Source organism: Mytilus californianus, unplaced genomic scaffold (assembly GCF_021869535.1).
Source record: "Mytilus californianus isolate M0D057914Y unplaced genomic scaffold, xbMytCali1.0.p SCAF_4, whole genome shotgun sequence".
NCBI lineage: Eukaryota > Metazoa > Mollusca > Bivalvia > Mytilida > Mytilidae > Mytilus > Mytilus californianus.
Window position 1 is genome coordinate 5,032,448 of NW_026262690.1, and position 21,691 is coordinate 5,054,138.

Genomic DNA, 21,691 nt, shown 5'->3' on the forward strand with positions numbered 1-21,691 from the left:
TCGGATATGTTCCTTATGTCGTAACTACAATACCCTTCCCTTTTCACGAATGTGACTTACCGAATTAGATAATTTACCGGATTTGTAATAACATAAGCAACTCGACGGGTGCCATATGTGGAGCAGGATCTGCTTACCCTTCCGGAACACCTGAGATCACCCCCAGTTTTTGGTGGGGTTCGTGTTGCTTAGTCTTTAGTTTTCTATGTTGTGTCATCTGTACTATTATTTGTCTGTTTGTCTTTTTATTTTTGGCCATGACGTTGTCAGTTTGTTTTCTATCTATGAGTTTGACTGTCCCTCTGGTATCTTTCGTCCCTCTTTTAGTTGACTTCTTGGTCTTTTGCTATGGGATTATCACTTTCATACTTTTTTGTCCTTTTTGGTTTATAGCTCTTCATCTTTTTAATAAGCTTTGGATTTTCAAATATTTTGGCCTCGAGTATCACTGAAGACACATTGATTGTCGAAATGCGCATCTGGTGCAGAAAAATCGGTACCGCTTATGTTATTTCACTTCGACATATGAGTTTTGAATTATCTTCTGGTATTTTTCCGCCTCTTTCGTGAGTAACTTTAACTAAGCTGGTCATCATCAGAATCATTAACCTTTCCTTTTCGTGATAATTTGTAGCATTTAAACCAGATATAATTCTTCAATTCGTTTATTGACATACACGACATCACCAGATTTGTTTTATTCAATTGATCAGTTCCTGCCTTCAGACAGGAATACACAGTAAACGGGTTAAATTAATATGATAGTAGTTTACCGATGTTTATATATTGTAAATCTATTAGGAAAAGACAAATCAAGGTATCAAAGAGCAACCGATGGAATTGGGAGCGAGACTGAGTTTGTCGACCGGGTCATCATCTCCTGCTATGCATGCATCACCCGCTATGCGAAATCACAATCAAAATGTCGCAATCGGAATTCGGGATTAGGACACAATCGAAAAAATGTACAGATCAGACAACTATACTAGTAGTTAATTATCTAGGACCGCGAAATGAGTTGAGACATCGACGCACCTTATCGGTCACTCAATTCGTGGTGTTGGCCGTAACACTTATGTAACGTTGGTTTCAGTCGTTCTTTCTCATAATTCTGTTGGATCAGTTTATGTGTAAGGAGCATCCTTGGTTAACGAAGTCATAATATGTGAACATGCACGAGCTTAACGTATTAAATGAGGTATGTAAATGCTATACGATGGAACAGAGGGTGTAACACTGCCGGAAAATTTACCGGACTATATATCGATCTTAACAAGGATTTTTGTGAAGTTTAGGTATCCAGTATAAAAACGGCAGATTTTTTTTTAATGTTAGAATCAAAGGAGAGAATGAAGAATTTGTGATTTTCAAAAATCCCATCTTCGTGAATGATGTCGGGGTATATGTGTGATTTCCCAGTTTTGCTGGGAATTCCGAGTTCTTTTGTTACACATTATAAATAATGATTATTGCATTAAAAATGTATTGTTCGAGCCTTTTTCTGCTTTAACAACATATTTTTCGTGAAGAGAGGATAAAACATCCAACTGCATCTATCTGTTACCTGAATTTCTTCTTTCAGTTGATAGGCTGTGGGATTCGATATGTCAAGCATTTGGATAATAACTCTCTAAGTTGTTCATTGTGAACGATGCCAACAATCCAAATTTTCTTAAAAAATATGCAGTGAAATTCATCAAATACAACTCATTCTTACAATGTCTTGTCTACTTGCGCAGTGTTTCTTTACTTTGCTGTATGAACTCTATTTCAAAATACTTCTACTATAACATGTTAAATATTTTTAACTTGCTTCCAGTGAGCTGCAAGAATTCTTAAGTTTTTTTTATTATTTGTTTTGCTTGTTCTTGTGGTTTTGGTGTCTACTATACCTGTATAAAATGATTTTTCTCTTTTGATTTTAATTGTATTCCGCTATAAACCTTTTGTAGTTCAACTGATCGAAATTGAAAGTTGAAGGTTGATATGTCTAGTAAAAAACTAGTAATATCAAAACCTTTGATTTTAAACGCTTTACACTACTATTCCCCATGCTCAAATGAAGGATCGAGTAAATCGTCTCATTAAACAGACTTTTTTTTACAAAAATGAGAAACATAGATACAAATTCCTTGTTTTGGGTCATGATAAAAGAGAGGCGAAAGACACAAGAGGGACATTCAAACTCATAGTCGAAAATAAACTGTCAACGCCATGGCTACAAAAGAAAAAGACCAACAGACAAACAATAGTACACAAAACACAACATAGAAAACTAAATACTGAGCAACACAAACCTCTTAATAAATCTTACTTCAAGAATAACCACGCTGATTCTAATACAAATTTACCGAAGTTGAAATCATGAAAATGCTGGACTTATTTATTGAGTGCCAATGAGACAACTATCCATCCAAGTCACAATTTGTGAAAAGTAAACAATTATAGGTCAAAGTACGGCATTCAACACGGAGCCTTGGCTTACACATAGCAGCAAGTTATAAGGGCCCCAAAAAGACTAGTGTAAAACAATTCAAACAGGAAAACCAACGGTCTAATCTATATAAAAAACGAGAAACGAGAAACACTTATGAACCACACCAACAAACGACAACCACTGAACAACAGGCTCCTGATTCTATCCTATAACATAATGTTTAATACATTCCATAAATCCTGCGAAATGCAATAGTTCATCCATGCTAGTTGGATGCAGATATGCATAACCATTTACATGTTTGTCCCATGTGGAGCAGGATCTGCTTATCCCTGCGGAGCACTTTAGATCATCCCCGGTTTTGAGTGGGGTTTGTGTTGCTCAGTTTTTTTGTTTTCTTTGTTGTGTTTTGTGTACTGTTTGTTTTTTCGTCCTCTTTCGTTTTATTGCCATGGCATCTTCAGTTTGTGTTCGACTTGTGAGTTTGAATATCCCTTTGGTATCTTTCGCCTCTCTTTTACATCCCATGTAATGTATTCCGACTAACAAAACTTAAAAAAGAAAATTGCCGAAAATCTTAACAAACCATATTCTTTTTAGAGTAGAACACCATTTTATAAAAATTCTTACTATATTATGATTAGTTTTTAAGTTAAAATCTATCATACTTATAAAATTGTCAGGATTATAAACCCGAGGGTATCATCAGCTCAGTAGTAAGTACTTCGGTACTGACATGATTTATAACAAACTTTTCTAAAACTGGCCGTTTATAAATTTTGATATTATTAAGAAACTAAGGTTTCAACTCCCTCAGGCAAAGTTGACTTTAGATGGATTTGGCTATTTTTATGTAATTTTTGGTCGAAAAGCTCTTCAACTGTTCCGGTTCTTGTATATCCTTGACTTTCACCTATTTGGCTTTGAACGTTCCTGTTTTCATTTTTTTTTAATTATTCAAACTACAGTGGTAAAGCATTAACTTGAATAATTGCATAAAAGGTACTTTACATCATAATGTTTGTTAAACAAGGACGCCAGATACCAGGGAGGGGGGCACATTTTAAACTAATAAGTCGAGAGAAACTAGCAAAGTCATGTAAAAAAACGAAAGACGACCAAAAAAAAAACATGTTCACAAAACAGTATATAGAAAACTAAAGACTGAGTAACACGAACCCCACGAAAAACTATGGATGATCTTAGTGTTCCGAAAGGGTAAACAGATCCTGATTCATTAGGCACCCGTCGTGTTGCTTATATGAGTACAAACTCGTTGATAAGTTTCATTCGATGGTGATGTCGAATGAAAAAAGGACGGAGTAGTAAATATGACTACCAAACATATTTGTCGTCATCTATGACACGCATTCAACCAACTCGTGATGGCGTACGTAACACTTTCGAAGGGATGAATCCAACTTTACTACTTAGAACCCATGTAAAATTATACTGAGTTATGCTTCCGACGAATTGTTTACATACAAAGAATGATAATAACAAAAATTTAAATAATTATGATGATGGCCCAAAGAAATAAGAATCTAAGTTAGGTTTACACATGTTAAATAACAATGCAAAGTTCTTGCTAGCAATGATTGAACAAATTTACACATTATCTACTTCATATCATGAATGTGAATAAGATGAAATATGTTTTCAAATAACATCCGGGTACAATTTTATAATACAGTCATATATATGTATATAAACAATGTTATCAACAACTGACATGTTTATTTCATTTGATTGAATTGAGGGATTTGCCGGGCACAATCGGGATAAAATATTAAAAATAGTTGATTGTAAAAAAGGTATTTATGTACATTTATTACAATAATTCAATGTTAGAAAAATCGTTAGGAGGATAGTTTTACTTTAAATGTTATCAAAGAATTAAATAGCAAATATATATAGTAAACCAATTTTGAACTGAAACTGTCTTTTAGATCTGAAGAGCTCATATAAAACTGAACAATAAAGTGTAAGTAATGTTCATTATTTCAGTCAAGTTTCAGACCTATCCACTGCGGTAGATTCAGTGCTGTTCAGACAATTCGCTTGAAGTCAATAAAGATCTGTTCAGTCTCTGTTCAGACTGTTCAGCATGTGTTATTTATCTTTACAAAAGAACAACACACTGAATTGTCTTAAAGAGAGGCGAAGGATACCAAAGGGACATTCAAACTCATAAGTCGAAAATAAACTGACAAAGCCATGGCTAAAAAAAAAAAAGACAAACAGACAAACAACAGTAGACAAAACAACATAGAAAACCAAAGACTGAGCAACACGAACCCCACCAAAAAATGGGGTGATCTCAGGTGCTCCGGAAGGGTAAGCAGATCCTGCTCCACATGTGGCGCCCGTCGTGTTGCTCATGTAAGTACAAACCCGGTGATATGGCTAATTCGGTAGGTCACATTTGGGGTAAAGGGGACGAGATTGTTGTTACGACAATTGGAACATATCCGTCGTCAACTGTGAAACAGATATTTCATAACGGTAAACAAACTCGTGATGGCGTCCGTAAAATTCACGAAGGGATGATTTCAACTTCGCCACTTGAAACTCTTGGTTTGATAGCTTCCTTGTGAGCAGCAACCCTCTATCAAGGAAATAATGATAGGAAACACAAAAAAACTCCTGCACAGTACTGCATTTACTGAACAAGACTCAACGTTTTAAGTTTCAGACTTTCAGATGATGTTAAGATCAAAATTACTGGTTACTAGGGATATTAAGTAATCAAAATCAAACGATGCTAAATTAAGCTACTGAAAAATTAAACGATTCTGAATAAATATAAAAAATGAAACAAGAAGAAATTCTTACACCTCATTGAAAAGAGAGAAAAGGATTTTAACATTAGTCCAACAAACTATTATTTCATTGAAATATTATATATGATAGTATGTATTATATATATATGTAATTCGTTTCTATAATTTGAAATGACTTGACTAAAAATCTGAAAACCATGGAATATGTGACAGCATCCTGCTACAACAAAAGATTACAAGACATATTTCGAGAAGCATGAAATTAAATTTTCCTTTTTTGCAATGGCCGCGGACACCACGGAAGAAAATATACAGCAAAATCAACTATTAACTAAAACTAATGTTGAGCATAAACTTATAAAAAAAAACTGTCACCTAATTATTGTAGGAACAGAGCTTTATTGCCACTGTTCTTAATATATAAATCTGCGTGATAGTTCTCAAGGTCACTATAGACGTGACGTTTTAATACCATTCTTTGTTCTTATTAGTTTTATAGTCCAAATGGAAAAAGAGAAGATTTACTGTGTGTCGTGTCGGAAGAAAACAAACACAACGAATGTAGTACCTTACACAGATCCAAAGTCTAAGAAAAGAATGCTCAAAGGCATTTGTACCGTATGCAAGAAAGGAAAATCAATGTTTGTTTGACAGGACCACTCTTTACTTTCAGTACACTAATCGTTCTATAGAGATTGTTCATTTGACAGGACCACTGTTTACTTTCAGTACACTAATCGTTCTATAGAGATTGTTCATTATGATTTTTCTTTATTGTAAATTCTGACTATATGACCATATATGTCTTGATGAACTGTGTAATGTGTAATGTGTAATTACTGGAACAATTCAACAATCAAAACTTGTATAAAGACAAAGCAAAATCAACTTTATGGTAATATTCTTTACAAAGCACAAAAATGTCGGCATTCACCTCAAAAGCTAACCAAACCTTTAAACCGATTTATTCGGAAAGGATATAGTTACGATACTGTTGTCAAGTCATTAAGGATTGCATACTTTGGTATTAATATTGATTCATGCATAGGGTCTTTGCATCGGAAATAAACACATTTGTTCTAAAACCAGTTGTTGGCATGATACGGGTTATGTTCTTCTCATATATTTTATGATGGTATGATACTAAATCCCTAACGGGAGGGATTGTACTTGATTTTCATATGATGAAGACATAATCTTTCAATCAGTTTAATTGAGGTCTGGAGCTGGCATGTCAGTAACTGCTATAGTAGTTCTTTGTTCATTTACGTATCATTGTCATTTTCCTTAGTTTCTTTTGTTACCTATTCTGACATCGGACTCGGACTTCTTTTAAACTGAGTTTTACTGTGCGTATTGCTATGTGTTTCTTTATTCTACATTGGCTAGAGGTATAGGGGGAGGGTTGAGATCTCACAAAACTTGTTTAACCCCGCCGCATTTTTGCGCCTGTCCCAAGTCAGGAGCCTCTGGCCTTTGTTTGTCTTGTATGTTTTTTAATTTCAGTTCATTTATATGTTTTGGAGTTGAGTGTGACGTCCATTTTCACTGAACTAGTACACAATTTTATTTAGGGGCCAGCTGAGGACCACCTCCGGGTGCGGGATTTTCTCGCTGCGTTGAAGACCCATTGGTGGCCTTCGGCTGTTGTCTGCTCTTTGGTCGGGTTGTTGTCTTTTTGACATATTCCCAATTTCCATTCTCAATTTTAAATGTCGATATCACTAATCACAATGATCTGACAATCTTATTTTTACCTTAAAACTCTCTTCATTGCTAAAGATGTTATATTAGCAGACTCGTCGTTTTCTACAATGTTAAAACAACAAAAGCATCAAATATAATATTAAAAATAAATTTGGATATATACAGCAATAAATATCCAACATTGAAAAAATTAAGAATACTGGGCAAAATAACCTACAATCCAATCCAATTGGTAATGATGGCTTGTATTACTCCTTTCTCTGTCACGATTTTTTATGTAATTGTGTTTAAAGAGAACGTGCCTTATCCTGCAATTAAACTTTTATAATGTGTTAGTATGTATGCATAAACCATATGAAACTGTTGTGCTTAATAGAAATTGAGTTTTGGCAAAGGGGAGGAGGAAGTTACTAAATTGATATTCAAATTCATAATTCGCCATGGCAAAAAAAACGCTAAACACGACATAAAAAACAAGACTGGGCAACACAAACCATACAAAAAAACCGGAAGGGCAAGAAGATTCTGCTCCACATGTGGCACCCGTCGTGTTCCTCGTGTCAGTACAATTCGGTAATAAGTCTAATTTAGTGATGTCATATTCGAGAAAAAGATGACGGGATATTGGTTACGACGATTGGAACATAACCGTCGTCATCTGTGAAACAGATATTACATAACGGTCAAGCAACTCGTGATGGCGTCCTGTAAAATTTTCGAAGGGATGATTTCAACTTCACCACTTGAAACTCTTGGTCTAATGCTTCATTGTAAGCAGCAACCCTCCACAGAGTAGAATTCTCAAATTTGCCAATCACTATCAAATTTGTAGTTTTGAGATTTCTTTAGGTATTATGATTTGGTCATATGTTTAGAAATAAGCCATGATCTTATTTTGTCCGTATCTAAAAGCACAAAATAAATCATAAGAAATCATAAGCTAAACAAGTTTCAAAGGCAAATCATAGTTTTAGCACAACAGCTAATTGTTCAGGATCAGATGGTTTAATGCTTTAAATGATATAAAAAAAGTGGGTTGACCTTTTGGTCAGGGTAGTTAAAAGTTAAAAGTTACAGTTGTTCAGGATCAGATGGTTTGTTGGTTTATATCTATGTGTCTCAAAATAGGAGATTTAGATTTCCACTTAAAAAAATGGTTTGCTGGATAGGGCTATATTTTTTCAATGAAACATACCACCTGTGTGAGAAGTCCAAGTCATATCTCTATTATCCAACCAACCTTTGGGACATGTTTGTCTTTAGTAATAATAAAGGCAAATTGTCGTTCTTGATTTTTACTGAAATTAGCAACTTTTGATGCTGTTTGTTTACCAGATCTTTCATGAATGAAGAAATGTATAAGATTTTATCTTATGGTGAAAATGTACTGATTTTTTTATTGATTCAAAACAAGAAAAGAATGTATTTATAATTTATCTATTTTGTTATGGAGCCGAAAAAAAAAGATAAAAACGAACATGGTGATTTTTTAATTCTCTGAAAGCATTTTATAAGAGAAGGATGATAAACTGGCAAGATACAAAAGAGTACACGTAAAAGAAAGCTGACAATTAGCACGAGCATAGCAAATAAATTGAACCATCATAAGCAACACTATAAATAGAAAAATAAGCACTAAACATATAGTAAATAGCTCCGTGAAATAAATAATTAGCATGCAAGCAAATATAAAATTCAGTCAAAAAGAGCAATTCGGGATACAAACCAAAAGTTTTAATTTAGCAGGTAAGTAAGGTATTACTACTGTAATCTAATTCATGGTTGTTAATCCTAATGAAAATAAATAAGTCATTCATTTTATTATCAGAACCATTAATTGAAGATTTACGAGATTTTGACAAAATAGTATGATCATCTACATAAGTATATAGAGAGAAAATTGATTTACCAAATAAGAATATATATGGTCATATATTAGTATATCATTAGTAAAAAAAAGGCAACATTGCCTCTTAGATGCTATTTCACCGGCTCCGTCAAAATAGCCTTCATAGCGCTATTTTGCCGGCTGAGGCAAAATAGCGATTAATATAGTTTTGCTTTTTTGCCGGTCTTATTTCAGATTTCAGACTAAATGAAATAATTTTTTTATTGAAATCAATGACGTTCGAAAATGGAAGATTAAACTTCAATGACAAAAAAAAACTTGAAATCAACTCTTTGGTCGACTCATATGAAGAGCTAAAGCAGGTTTTAGACTACTTTGAAAAGGACAACTATATATATGTGCAACTGTTGTGGTTATGGCGTAAAGACCACAAACCTTCATCCACTGGTTGGTCAAGTTGTTTCATCATAACATGTACATGTATCTTGGTTTTTATCTTGCAACTTTATACATTTACGAATGGTGGCACGCATTTGAGATGACAAGCAGCACAGAAACTATAACATTGTCAAAACTTTCTAAATTGTCCGTCATTTGGTATACACTTTGCACTAACAAGTGCGTTCTAATGTAGTTCATAATATAACAAACCTAAAATAACAAATAAAACATAATTGTGTTATTCTCGCTAAACAACAAATCATAAACAAACTATTTTAAAAACCCTATCCACAAGTGTTATGTGCAGATCATGTCTGCAGTATCAGCATCTTTCTTGTGCTAGACTAAAAATTGTACCAAAAGCAAGGCACTGGTTTTGTTAACACTGGTAAAGCATTTTGAAGATATTGAATTTTACTTTAAATTAATAAAAATTATGTGATATTTTTATTATGATTTTTAATTATATCAATTTTAAAATGTATGCTTTGCTTATGTATTATATTAAAACAGACATATTTTTTTGTATAAAAAGTAACTTTTAATTTCAAAACTTATGGGATATCTTTATTAGAATATCAATTTTAATGTCCATGCTTTCCTTATGTATACATTCTTTAAAAGAAGACATAGTTTTTAGAGATTTCTTATTTATATGTTAAAGTGTATGTTTCTACAACTAGCACACTGCAATACTGAATTAATACCGGCAAAATAGCAAAACTTTATATATGATCGCTATTTTGCCGGAGCCCGTAAAATACCACCTAAGATGCTATTTTGCAGTATCCACTGCCAAAAAAAAATGTGCTGGAGTCCGTTGAGTTCAGTTCCCTTCTATTGCACTACTCAGTTTTTTTTAACGATTTTCATACAATGGCCGCTGATAATCTTCATAAAATACGAGACATTTCGAACACCAAGCCTAAAACAATCACGTTGACTTATACTTTTATATTATATTTTTTTTTTAAATTAGCACGATATTAATTAGATTTTAGCAAATTATGAATATTATTTTAATATTCTGTTTTAATATACTTCCACATCACCGTCAAGTTAATTTAGTATAATTGAAATCAAAAATGACTTCTTGGGAAACCAAATATTGTTGTATATTAACAGCTTTACAGCATAATCAACATGGAAATGTATTTTGACCGGTATATAAATTTAATGATTTATCTCCTAAAACTATGATGATTCTCCCTCCCCTATTTTACCTTTTCTTGCAAAAAAATGTTTATGCATGGAAATTCTACGGAAGCGAATTAGGGACATTTAAACTTTTCAAATTTCAAAATAGATAGAGGACATGAAAATGACATTGAAATCTTTTTTTTTTTCATTTCATCTTGTTCGAAATTTTTTAATTTAATTTTTTTTTATTCTAATTAAAAATCGACAACACAGCCAGTCAAAATCAAAGTCTCTTACGCGCTTTTTAAAGGCAAATTATACAATGATAAATACTATCACTACAAACACGGATTAATTCATAGTTGTTCCCCTTTGTTCAAGGTATGCTGAAGAAACCGAAAGAAGATATTTATCAAGGGTTTTAGCGTATTATCACATAAAACATGTAAGATTATAGATCCCAGAAGCAGCCAAAACAAACTACATTATCATTTATTTTCGACTACTAAATAAGAGGATCATACACATCCGCTAACGTCTAGAACAGTCATGACAGTTGTACTTTTGTAGTATTACATTTTGATCGACTGAACCTGCTACACCAAATAAACAGAAATTCCACAGTTGCCGAAAACTTTTTATCTTGTCAGACATTGGTTTGACGATCGGACTTCTGTCTCACCCTTCTCTTCTCTAAGTTCTCTTGAGTTTAATGTCCCTGACAGTCTTGCCATTGTCATTATGTAATAATGAATTTATTTAGAAGACATTAGTTGTAAAAATAATGTCTCATCTGTTTGTTTGGATTTTGAACAACAGATTATGTTGAAACTAATGGATTTATCAGTTTAGGACCAGTCTCCTAAATGAGATATAATAACCTGTTTGGAATATAAATGGTTGGGAACAACCTATCCAATCGGACAGAATAGTTCTCTCAATGAGTAACTATTCCTCATATGAGGGATACTTTTCTAGTGTTGAAAAACTACTTTTTAATACACATTTTGTTCTTAAAATGGCAGTTATTCATGAATAATGCAGCAAATTTTCCAGAAGTTGTATAGCCCAAACCTGATTTACAGAGAAGTTACAAGCCCATGAAAATTTGAAAAATTCACGATTTTCAAGGCTTCACATACATGTTCATGTTCTAACTTTTTTAAAACCCAAATTAAAATTTGGATCTTTGGAAGAAGTTGTTCCATCTTCTTTAAATTTGTGCCATTTTGAGTAAAAAGATTTGAGCATTATTACTTAATTGAGGGATTGTTATTTATAAGGGGAATAGTTTCCCATTTGCCGGTTGTCCCCAACCTGATAAATTTACTGTGCTAAAAAAAATGATTTGAATTTCAAGAGAAAAATACAAAGTGCAAATGTAAGCGTACTTTCATTCCACAGTGTATTTATTCCGGGTTACTGATTTTCACTAGAGAATATTGGATGTAAATAGTGTGAAAGCGTCGATCTTGATATCGTTGTTTTGTTTATATTAGACCGGTTTATTGTTTACATAAATAAATGGGTTAAAATTAAAATGATTTTCAAGGAACCAGTTTAATTAATCTGAGTCAATCTCGTAAATAATATTGATGATGAAGAGGAGGATATTTTTATAACTCAAAATACTTTATCAATGATAAGGACATTGAACTTGATACAAACCAAATTTAAAGAGCAGATTTGTTCTTACATAAAGTTTCAATTACAGAAGCATCCTTTGATATTGACATAGAAGATATGATTTAATATCCAAGTCGACCGAAAAGCAAATACATAGAAAAACTTCGACAATCCAATAAATGTAAATATTACAGTTAGTGACAATTTAAAAGCATATGATTTTATAGATTTGCATAGAAAAATTATTTAAATCTCATTCGTTAATAAGCATTATTGTGTTATCGTGTGTTCAAAATGAGTACTAATCACTTCATCAATGAATGGATCTAAAGCACTAGTGTAATTAATCCCGCCGGGTATAAAATAACTAGTGCAATCATTCCTGTACAAAATCACTAGTGTAATCATTCCTGGTTCAAAAACACTAGTGTGAACATTCCTTGGATAAAAACTCTCCATTTTTGTCGAGCCTTCGACTTTAGTCGAAAAAGCGAGACATAGCGATCCTACATTCCATCGTCGTCGGCGGCAGCGTCCACAAATATTCACTCTGTGGTTAAAGCTTTTGAAATTTTAATAACTTTCTTAAACTATCCTGGATTTGTACCAAACTTGGACAGAAGCTTGTTTATAATCATAAGATAGTATCCAGAAGTAAATTTGTTAAAATAAAAATTTAATTTTTTCCGTATTTTACTTATAAATGGACTTAGTTTTTCTGCCAGGAAACAATACATTCACTCTGTGGTTAAAGTTTTTAAAATTTTAATAACTTTCTTAAACTATCCTGGATTTGTTCCAAACTTGGACAGAAGCTTTGTACCTGTTTATCCGTATTTTACTTATAAATGGACTTAGTTTTTCTTCCAGTTAACATTAAATACAGTCTGCAGTTAAAGTTTTTAAAACATTTATTAGATTCATAATTAATAAACTATCCTGGATTTATACCAAATTTTGACAGAAGCTTCTTACAATCAAAAGATAGTATATATCTAAAGGAATATTTTTATTGATTTTTTTCCTCATTTTTGTTGAGCCTGCGATTAACAGCAAAAGTAGGCGAGACACTGGGTTCCGCGGAACCCTTACAAATTTTTTACATAAATCAACTATGCAATTTTCAAATACATTAAAAACTATAAAGCCACATTTTATTAGAAAATGACGCAGTCAATTTTCTTTTACCATTGACCAGACTTCCAATCCGCATTCCGAACTCGGTTCCGTATTTTACATACTTAAAGTGAATGTTCGTATGCTCATACATTGGTAAAAGAAAGACAACTCCAGCGTTGCAAATGTACATTTTAAAATAACAGATGGTGTTATCTCCCTTCAATATGTCTTGTTGTGTACAAAATGGCGGTCATTAACCTTCGTGACCGTCGGACAATTTTCAATCATCTTGTTGGAAATACAACTGGAACAGACTTAAATTTGTAATTTTCATTCTTTAATTTCTTAACCTGTCATACCTGCCAACTTGCACGATTCAGACGTGAAATACTCGATTTTGACCCCTTGTCACGATTGCACGATTTTGTTAAATTCTACTGTTCCCAATTTCGAACTTTCTCAAACTTTTCCCAAGGGAGACAACTGTGATCATCCAATCAAAATCGTTGTTTCTCCTGATCTTTTGGTATTGTAAACTGCAAATGTGCTAAATTTTGAACTTGTAGATCTTCTTGATAGCTACGCCGAAGTGCGATGGATTTGATAAATCAATGTTTTTCATGTTCAAATGTAAATGTAGAGTCAACTTGTTTGTTGGAAGTCGCATTTCAGTTTTTTTTAAGTAAAACAACGAGAATATAACTCGTTTAATTTTAAAAAGTCATGAATCAGGAATCTGATGTTCAGTAGTTGTCATTTTTCATGTGGTTCATAAGTGTTTCTTGTTTCACGTTTTTATACGACCGCAAAAAAATTTTGTGGTCGTATATTGGTATGACGTTGGCGTTGTCGTCCAAAGACACATTGGTTTTCGCACTCTAACTTTAGTTTAAGTGAATGGATCTCTATGAAATTTTGCCATAAGGTTCAATACCACAAAAGGAAGGTTGGGATTGATTTCGGGGGTTATGGTACCAACAGTTAAGGAATTATGGGCCAAAAAGGGGCCAAAAATAAGCATCTTTGTAACTTCCAGACATAACTTGTGTGTTTGTGTATGGATCTCTCTGACATTGTACCACAAGGTTCTATATCACAAAGGGAATGCTGGGATTGATTTTGGAGGTAATTGCCTCCAAATTTTAAGAATTAGGGGCCAAAAAAGGGGCAAAAAACAAGCATTTTTCTAGTTTCATGACAATAACTTGTGTGTAAGTGTATGGATCTTTATGAAATTGTACTACAAGGTTCCATATCACAAAGGGAAAGCTGGAATTGAGTTTGGGGGTAATTGCCCAAAACGTTTAGGAATAAGGGGCCAAAAATAAGCATTTTTCTAGTTTCCAGACAATAACTTGTGTTCAAGTGTATGGATCTCTCTGAAATTGTACTGCAAGGTACCATACCACAAAGGGAAGGCTGGGAATGATTTTGGGGGTAATTGCCTCAAAATTTTAGGAATCTGGCACCAAAAAGGGCCAAAAAAAACAAGCATTTTTCTAGTTTCAGGACAATAACTTGTGTGTAAGTGTATGGATCTTTAGGAAATTGTACTACAAGGTTCCATATCACAAAGGGAAAGCTGGGTTTGAGTTTTGAGGTAATTGCCTTAAACGTTTAGGAATTTGGGACCAAAAAGGGGCCAAAAAACAAGCATTTTTTCTAGTTTCCAGACAATAACTTGTGTTCAAGTGTATGGATCTCTCTGAAATTGTACTGCAATGTACCATACCACAAAGGGAAGGCTGGGATTTAGTTTGGGGGTGATGAATCATAAGGGGGTTCAAAAAATTGGGGGGGGGGATTTTTTTCCCCCTTTTTTTTCTTTAAAATTTTCCATTTTTGATTGGTTATTTCTGATTTATATATAAAAGCAAATAATAATGATATGGTTTGAATAGGTAAATTAAATTTTTTTAAGTTCTTGGACCACATTCATTCTGTGTCAGAAACCTATGCTGTGTCAAATATTTAATCACAATCCAAATTCAGTGCTGTATCAAGCTTGAATGTTGTGTCCATACTTGCCCCAACTGTTCAGGGTTCGACCTCTGTGGTCGTATCAAGCTGCACCCAGCGGAGCATTTTATTTATGTAGATTAGACTGTTGGTTTTCCTGTTTGAATGGTTTTACACTAGTAATTTTTGGGGACCTTTATAGCTTGCTGTTCGGTGTGAGCCAAGGCTCTGTGTTGAAGGCTGTACTTTGACCTATAATGGTTTACTTTTATAAATTTTGACTTGGACGGAGAGTTGTCTCATTGGTACTCATACCACATCTTCTCATATCTATGATATATAGTCATTGCATTTCAAGTCCTCACTGTAACGTTGTAGGGTACATTGCACTTTGTAAATAGCTTAGACAAACCAAAAAAAAAACAACAGTAGTTCATACAATCGTTCAGAAATTGACTCTGCATACAAAAGCTATTTTCCTTTAAAACCAGTACTAATTGAAATGACTGAAAAAATGTGGTAGTTGTTTGGAATGAAAATACTTTGTTAGTCAGAACGAAACAAAATAAGCGAAAAATATATACAGCTGATGTGAATTAGAACAAGTAATAAGACAAATCACTGATGTTTTTTACTGCAATTGGAGAAGATATTGAATGTTTGGTACTTACATACTAACTTGTAAAAAATTTAAGCTCTCATAATAATTGGACATCTGTATATTTTAAACTAGCAATCACATGTCTTATAGACCATCGCACTTCAGCGAAAGGACCATTACACATTTCGGCGTCCCCATCGCACCTCTGAGTCCTGCAAATATATTGCATTTGCACTGTGAAAAGCACTTTCAAAGAATTCAAAAAAGAAAATTATTATCATTTAAAATTTATCTTGAAATTTTTTTTTTTTTTAGCTCCTCGTGACCTCATTGCTTTCCATAAGGATTGTGGATTGAATTTAAGACAAATATCTTTCCAGTATGATATACTTGTCAATAAGAGGAGAATAAACAGTTAAATTGTCCATTTCAGGTCCTAAATGGCTATGCCACCAGATCACACTAACATCAGTATGTCTACTTCTCTCCCTTCTACCGAGAAGACAGAGGAAGTAAGACCTGTTCAAATGTCCATTGATTCCCCGGAAAAAATGTCCACGGAGGATAATGATGGAAGTGGTAGTAACACATTCAAGTCATTCTTGGAAATGGAAGAAGGCCCTGATATCATGTATGGCCCTAAAGAAAATCCTGAAAGAACAAACAGTCCAATTGTTATGTATGGTCCAATGAACAATGCAAGTGGTGAGGACTATACAAGTGAGCGTTTCAGTAAAGATCTAAAAGGTATAAATGATATTGATAGTCTCTTTTCTATTTCCATGGGATTTAGAGCTTTACATAGTATATCTATAGATATTTTCATTGATTTTAGTTTTTTTTCTTGTTTAAGACCATATTTTGAACCTATATAGATTAATGCTATTTGATTTTTTCTGTTGCTTGTTTTTGTCTCATTGACAATATTACCCACATCTCTTTATAATCTCTTTATAATGTTTTTATATTTATTATATACTTAGTAGTAAATACAGATAAATTGTATGTGTAATACAATCATTGGCAAGCGTGCTGTATCAGCCACCCGTGATGATATCGATATCAGCACGGTTGCAAAGGCTTTATCACACCTTTAATCTGTATGACGTCACGTCATCGATTGCAGTCACTGTTGCAAAGGCTTTATCAAACCCCTTATCTGTATGACGTCAGGTCAAACCTATAATCTGTATGACGTCATTTCAAACCTCCTTATCTGTATGACGTCATGTCACATAAAAAAAACATCTACGTGAGGTATATGTATATAATAAAGTGTATATGATATGGCTTTTTCAATATCACACACCGTATCAACCCTCAACCAATATAATCCCTCGAGCAGAGCTCTTGGGATTATATTGGTGTCTCGGGTTGATACGGATGTGATATTGAAAAAGCCATATGATATTCTCTATAAATTATGCGTTTATTCCTTTTTCAATAAAATTTGACGTAGATTTTAAAATGAAAATTCTTACTATCTAATCTGAAAATATGATCACCAAATTCAAACCTTAGCCAATAATTCTGGTAAAAGTGGTTTCTAACCAAGGGCTAATCGAGTCCAAACCAAACCCAGTCTTGCCCTAGACAGCAGTAGAAATGATGTCACCATTAGCACCTCAATTAAATATCAAGGGTTACAATGTCTAAGACCAACAGCAGACATAACCTCATGCCACTGTCTTATGCACTCTTTGTGATAAACAGTATGTTAGTGAACGTAAAATTACCTCATTTCAAATGGATCTAAGAACATCAGAAGAACTAACAGGAAAACACTTTAACTTATGTAGCCTTTGGACCCATCACATGACAAAAAACGAAAACTGGAAGTTTGACAGACTACGGTACACAACTCTTGCTTAGCCTGGTAAGGCTAAAATAAATCCGGATGAATATGTGTAGGGGATAGATATTCTGGTTTCAGATCAATGTATTTGTATGTTTTCGTCTCTTATTTATTTCTTTGTACAGTTTCAATTTTTTCCTGTGGTTTTTAGCCGAGAGAGTAATTTCCTATTGATCTTGGCGTTATTTAAAGTTGACAAAATTGTTCATTCTTGTATACAATTGTTTTTTTTTTTCATTTTCTTTTATTTCAATCTTTTTCCGCAAGAGAAAATACAATAAGATTAAAGACGCTGATTGAGTAGTTTTGAGTTGATCACCAACGGAAGTCTAAATCCCTACTTTATACATAACCAAGCCCATTAGTGCATGTAGTGTATGATTACGGTTAATTGTTTTTATTCATAAACTATAAAAATGTATCACTAATTATTTATCATGGTGATCAAAGATAATCTGGCCAAAGACCACAATTAATGATCCCGCTTTTCGTTGTCCACGAATATAGTTCCTTTTAATTAGAGTGTATTTTTTCTTAATTTTTTTTCTTTCCCTTCCTCACTCATTTCTTAGATTTTTTTGGATGGAAATGAAAGAAGAGAGGTGAAATAAACTTTTGGATGTTGTATTTTAACTGATTTTGATATGGAAAGAGTGATTAGGCCAGGTGCAAAAAGGTGATATTTACAGTTTTCAGAACATCTCTTGACTTGTCCATAGGCATGATAGGGGTATGGATGTGTATTGGCTAAATTTGTAAGATGCTGGGGAGCGATATTTCTGAATGTTTGATATATGTTTGGACTAGTACTGTACTTTACACACACAAAATATTTGACAAAAAGAATCGGTGCATTTTTTTTAAATGAAACAAAACGTTATAAAGAACTAATAGAGAATTTAATTGTGGTCTGTGGCCATCTTAGGTAAACACTCATGGAAAAGAAATGTCACAAATCAATACATTGATCCGAAATTAAATTACACATGTATTGTCAGATTAACTCTTAAATCAATTTAAATCCCTGAGGTCATGTTTTGACATATGTGTATTAGTTCGAGATTAATAATGAATTTTTAATGCTTTTGTTAACCTTGGGACTGTAAATTTAGTGCGAGTCAACTGAAATTTCAACTCATCAGGATTCGAAATACATATATTGATATGGAACAAAGTTTGGGACCATGAGAAAACTTCGACTCATCTGAATTTCAAGTCAACTGAGTTCGAGAGTTAACTGTACTTTTAATTCTTTTACATTTGTTTGTTTATAGTAATTACAAAGTTGGACATGTAAATCAAGAACATACATGTACCTCTAATTTGGTTCCATTGTTCAAATTTATTGTCAAGGTTATTTATTTCTGTTCTTTCAAAGAGAGTTGGAGAGAGATATGCATGTACATATGTTTTGTTTCATCCATATGTTTGTTAGTCATGTTAGTCTATCATAGCTATTGTTAAGTTTTATGTCAAGGTTCAGTTGTACAAATGAATACAACAACAAATGACAGTTGATCCATTACAAAAATTGTATGTGTATCGATGAAAGTCAACACTGAAATTAGATGAACGTGACCTACATGTACATTTTCCCAATGAATGGCTTTGGTGAAGTTTGTATAACGGTCCAGTTCTAAGCAGTTTTTATACATATAAAAATAAAAAGATGTGGTATGAAAAAACCATATGATTGCCAATGAGTCAACTCTCCACAAGAGACAGGTCACCGAACGGCCTTCAACAATAAGTAAAACCCATACCACATAGTCAGCTATAAAAGGCCCTGAAATGACAAATGGAAAACAATTCAAACGAGAAAACTAAGGGTCTGATTATTTACAAAATAATGAACGAAAAACAAATATGATTTACAGCAACAAACGACAACCACTGAATTACAGGCTCCTGACTTGGGACAGGCACATACAGAATGTGGCGGGGTTAAACTAGTTTGAAGGCGTGCCAACCCTCCCCCTAACCTGGGACAGTGGTGTAACAGTACAACATAAGAATAAACTATAAAAGTCAGTTGAAAAGGGCTTAACTCGTCAGATCGATACAAAGAAATACATCTAACAAAAACACAGAGTGGACGTGGCAGGGTACTTATACATCCCCACAACAAAAAGACATTAAGTACAGATCTGAGAGTACTCGCAGTTACTGATAGCTAGTTGAAAGCCAATAACAACTAATAAAAAAAATCATGCATCTAAGACGCCCGTTTATGGGACGTATTATGGTATACTGCTGTCCGTCTTCAACATGTTGGACAATAACTCAAAAACACTTTAACCAATTTTCATGAAACTTTGATGAATTGTTTATATCTATTGACGTAAGCTCCCTTTGGATTTTTATAAATTTTAGATTTTACGTTTCCGAGTTTATTCATAAAAAAAGGGGTGATTTTCCAGTTTTCGGACAATAACTCAAAAATTGCTTTGAGCAGTTTTCATGAAACTTACGTGACTGTTTATATCTATTAAAATAAGCTCCCATTAGTTTTTTTTATATATTTCTGATATGACATGAGGAGTTCTGGAACTTTATTCGATTGAAAAAGCGACTGGCGTATCATGCGCTCATGGCTCTTCCTTTCCTTAGCTGTTCACTGTGTGCAGGTGTCTTTTAAATGATAATCCCCCACAAAACAAAGTGTAAAGGGTATCATCTGATCATTTGTTTGTCTATTTGGTTTCAGTTGTGAGATATCGATTAATATCAGATCTTAGCAACTACAAATAATGGAAGATATAATCTTAAGTCATTAGATGCATCATGTTTAATTTATTGAATTATGAGTGGCAACAGTACATACTTAAATTAGGTGACTGACTTTCATTTTATGCAATTTTATTGAAAAAAAATGTTATGTCCACAAAAAGCTTTTGTCCAAAAATATTGAAAGGTCACAAAAAATGTTTACTTTGTAGGTGTTTACATAGTATGCTAAAATTAATATGAATTCTATTCTCTTGATTTTATTCATAGAAATAGAATATGAGTTGCGTGATTGATTTTTATCCTTTTGTCTTAAAATGAATATTTCATTTTCAGTACAAATTGAGCAGAGTGAACTTTTGTGAAGTTTCAGACTTGACTGTTATTGATGTTTTTCTCATTCCAGATTCAACAGCATGTGCTGGTCAATGTGGGCTATACAATCTTGGCAATACTTGTTTTATGAATGCTGGACTTCAGAGTTTAATGGCTACACCACCTGTTATCAGATACTTTCTACAACACCATTCGGAAGCTGTTGGGAGTCACAACTTGGCAGAACAGTTCTCTGTATTTGTAACCAAATTTTGGAGTGGAAACTTTTCTATTCTTTATCCGAAAGATCTAAAAACAGCTTTAGGACATATACATGGACAGTTTAAAGACTACAGACAGGTAACCTTTAATTTAAAAATTGTTTAAGATTTCATGCATTTGACAAAAAGAATGTTTACTTCACTTACAGCAAAAGTATGCAAAAAAAAAACTGTGAAGAAATTGTTTAGAATGGAATTTTATAGTTTACAGACTGTAACATGATTTGCTTTGCATAGCTGGTGACTCCAGAATAATAGACTAGTATCTGCTTGTCTGATTAAGCTTTCTTCAGAAGTGTTTGTTTTCTGTATTTCAATCAACTTTGTGGAGATTTATAATAAAATGTACTAACGATCAATGTAAGGGCTCCAACAATGAACAAAACCCATACTTTATAGTACAGTGTTAACTATAAAAGGACCAGGCATTACAAAATGTGAAACAATTGAAATAAGAAAACCAATGGCTTGATTTATGCTAGAAACAATATACAAAAATCTTACATGGCAGACAGCAACCAAGGACAGCCAATGAATGACAAGCACCTGACTTGGGAAAGGCACATAAAGAATATAAAGGGGTTAAACATGTTTCTGAGTGCTTAACCATCCCCAAACCTGGGACATTTGTGTAACAGCAAAACATAAGAACAAACAATAAAAATCTGTTGGAAAAGTTGACTTCATCAGATTGACACTAAGTACACAAAAACACTTAACAAAAAGACAAGAAACACTAGGTACAAATCTAGGACTGGTCACAGATAGTGAAAGCTAGTTAAGAGCCATATCTACCTAATAAATAAACCATGTTTTCTGAGGCTTAACTTGCTTGTTTACATAGCAACACA

The 21,691-nt window shown here is 33.3% G+C and overlaps 1 protein-coding gene and 1 long non-coding RNA gene across 2 annotated transcripts in view; both read left to right on the top strand.

Moving 5' to 3' along the window:
• The first annotated feature begins 4,159 nt into the window (after window positions 1-4,159).
• LOC127739424 (uncharacterized) lies at window positions 4,160-6,108 on the top strand. Its single transcript, XR_008000443.1, has 2 exons — window positions 4,160-4,251; window positions 5,712-6,108. It is a non-coding gene; the product is annotated as an uncharacterized LOC127739424 (long non-coding RNA).
• A 4,609-nt stretch (window positions 6,109-10,717) lies between these two features.
• Window positions 10,718-21,691, top strand: part of LOC127739380 (uncharacterized) — a 35,137-nt gene continuing 24,163 nt past the window's right edge. The window contains exons 1-3 of the mRNA XM_052251077.1: window positions 10,718-10,802; window positions 16,096-16,409; window positions 20,651-20,919. Coding sequence (XP_052107037.1) covers window positions 16,103-16,409; window positions 20,651-20,919 — 576 coding nt within the window. The 5' untranslated portion in view covers window positions 10,718-10,802; window positions 16,096-16,102. The remainder of the gene's footprint in view (window positions 10,803-16,095; window positions 16,410-20,650; window positions 20,920-21,691) is intronic.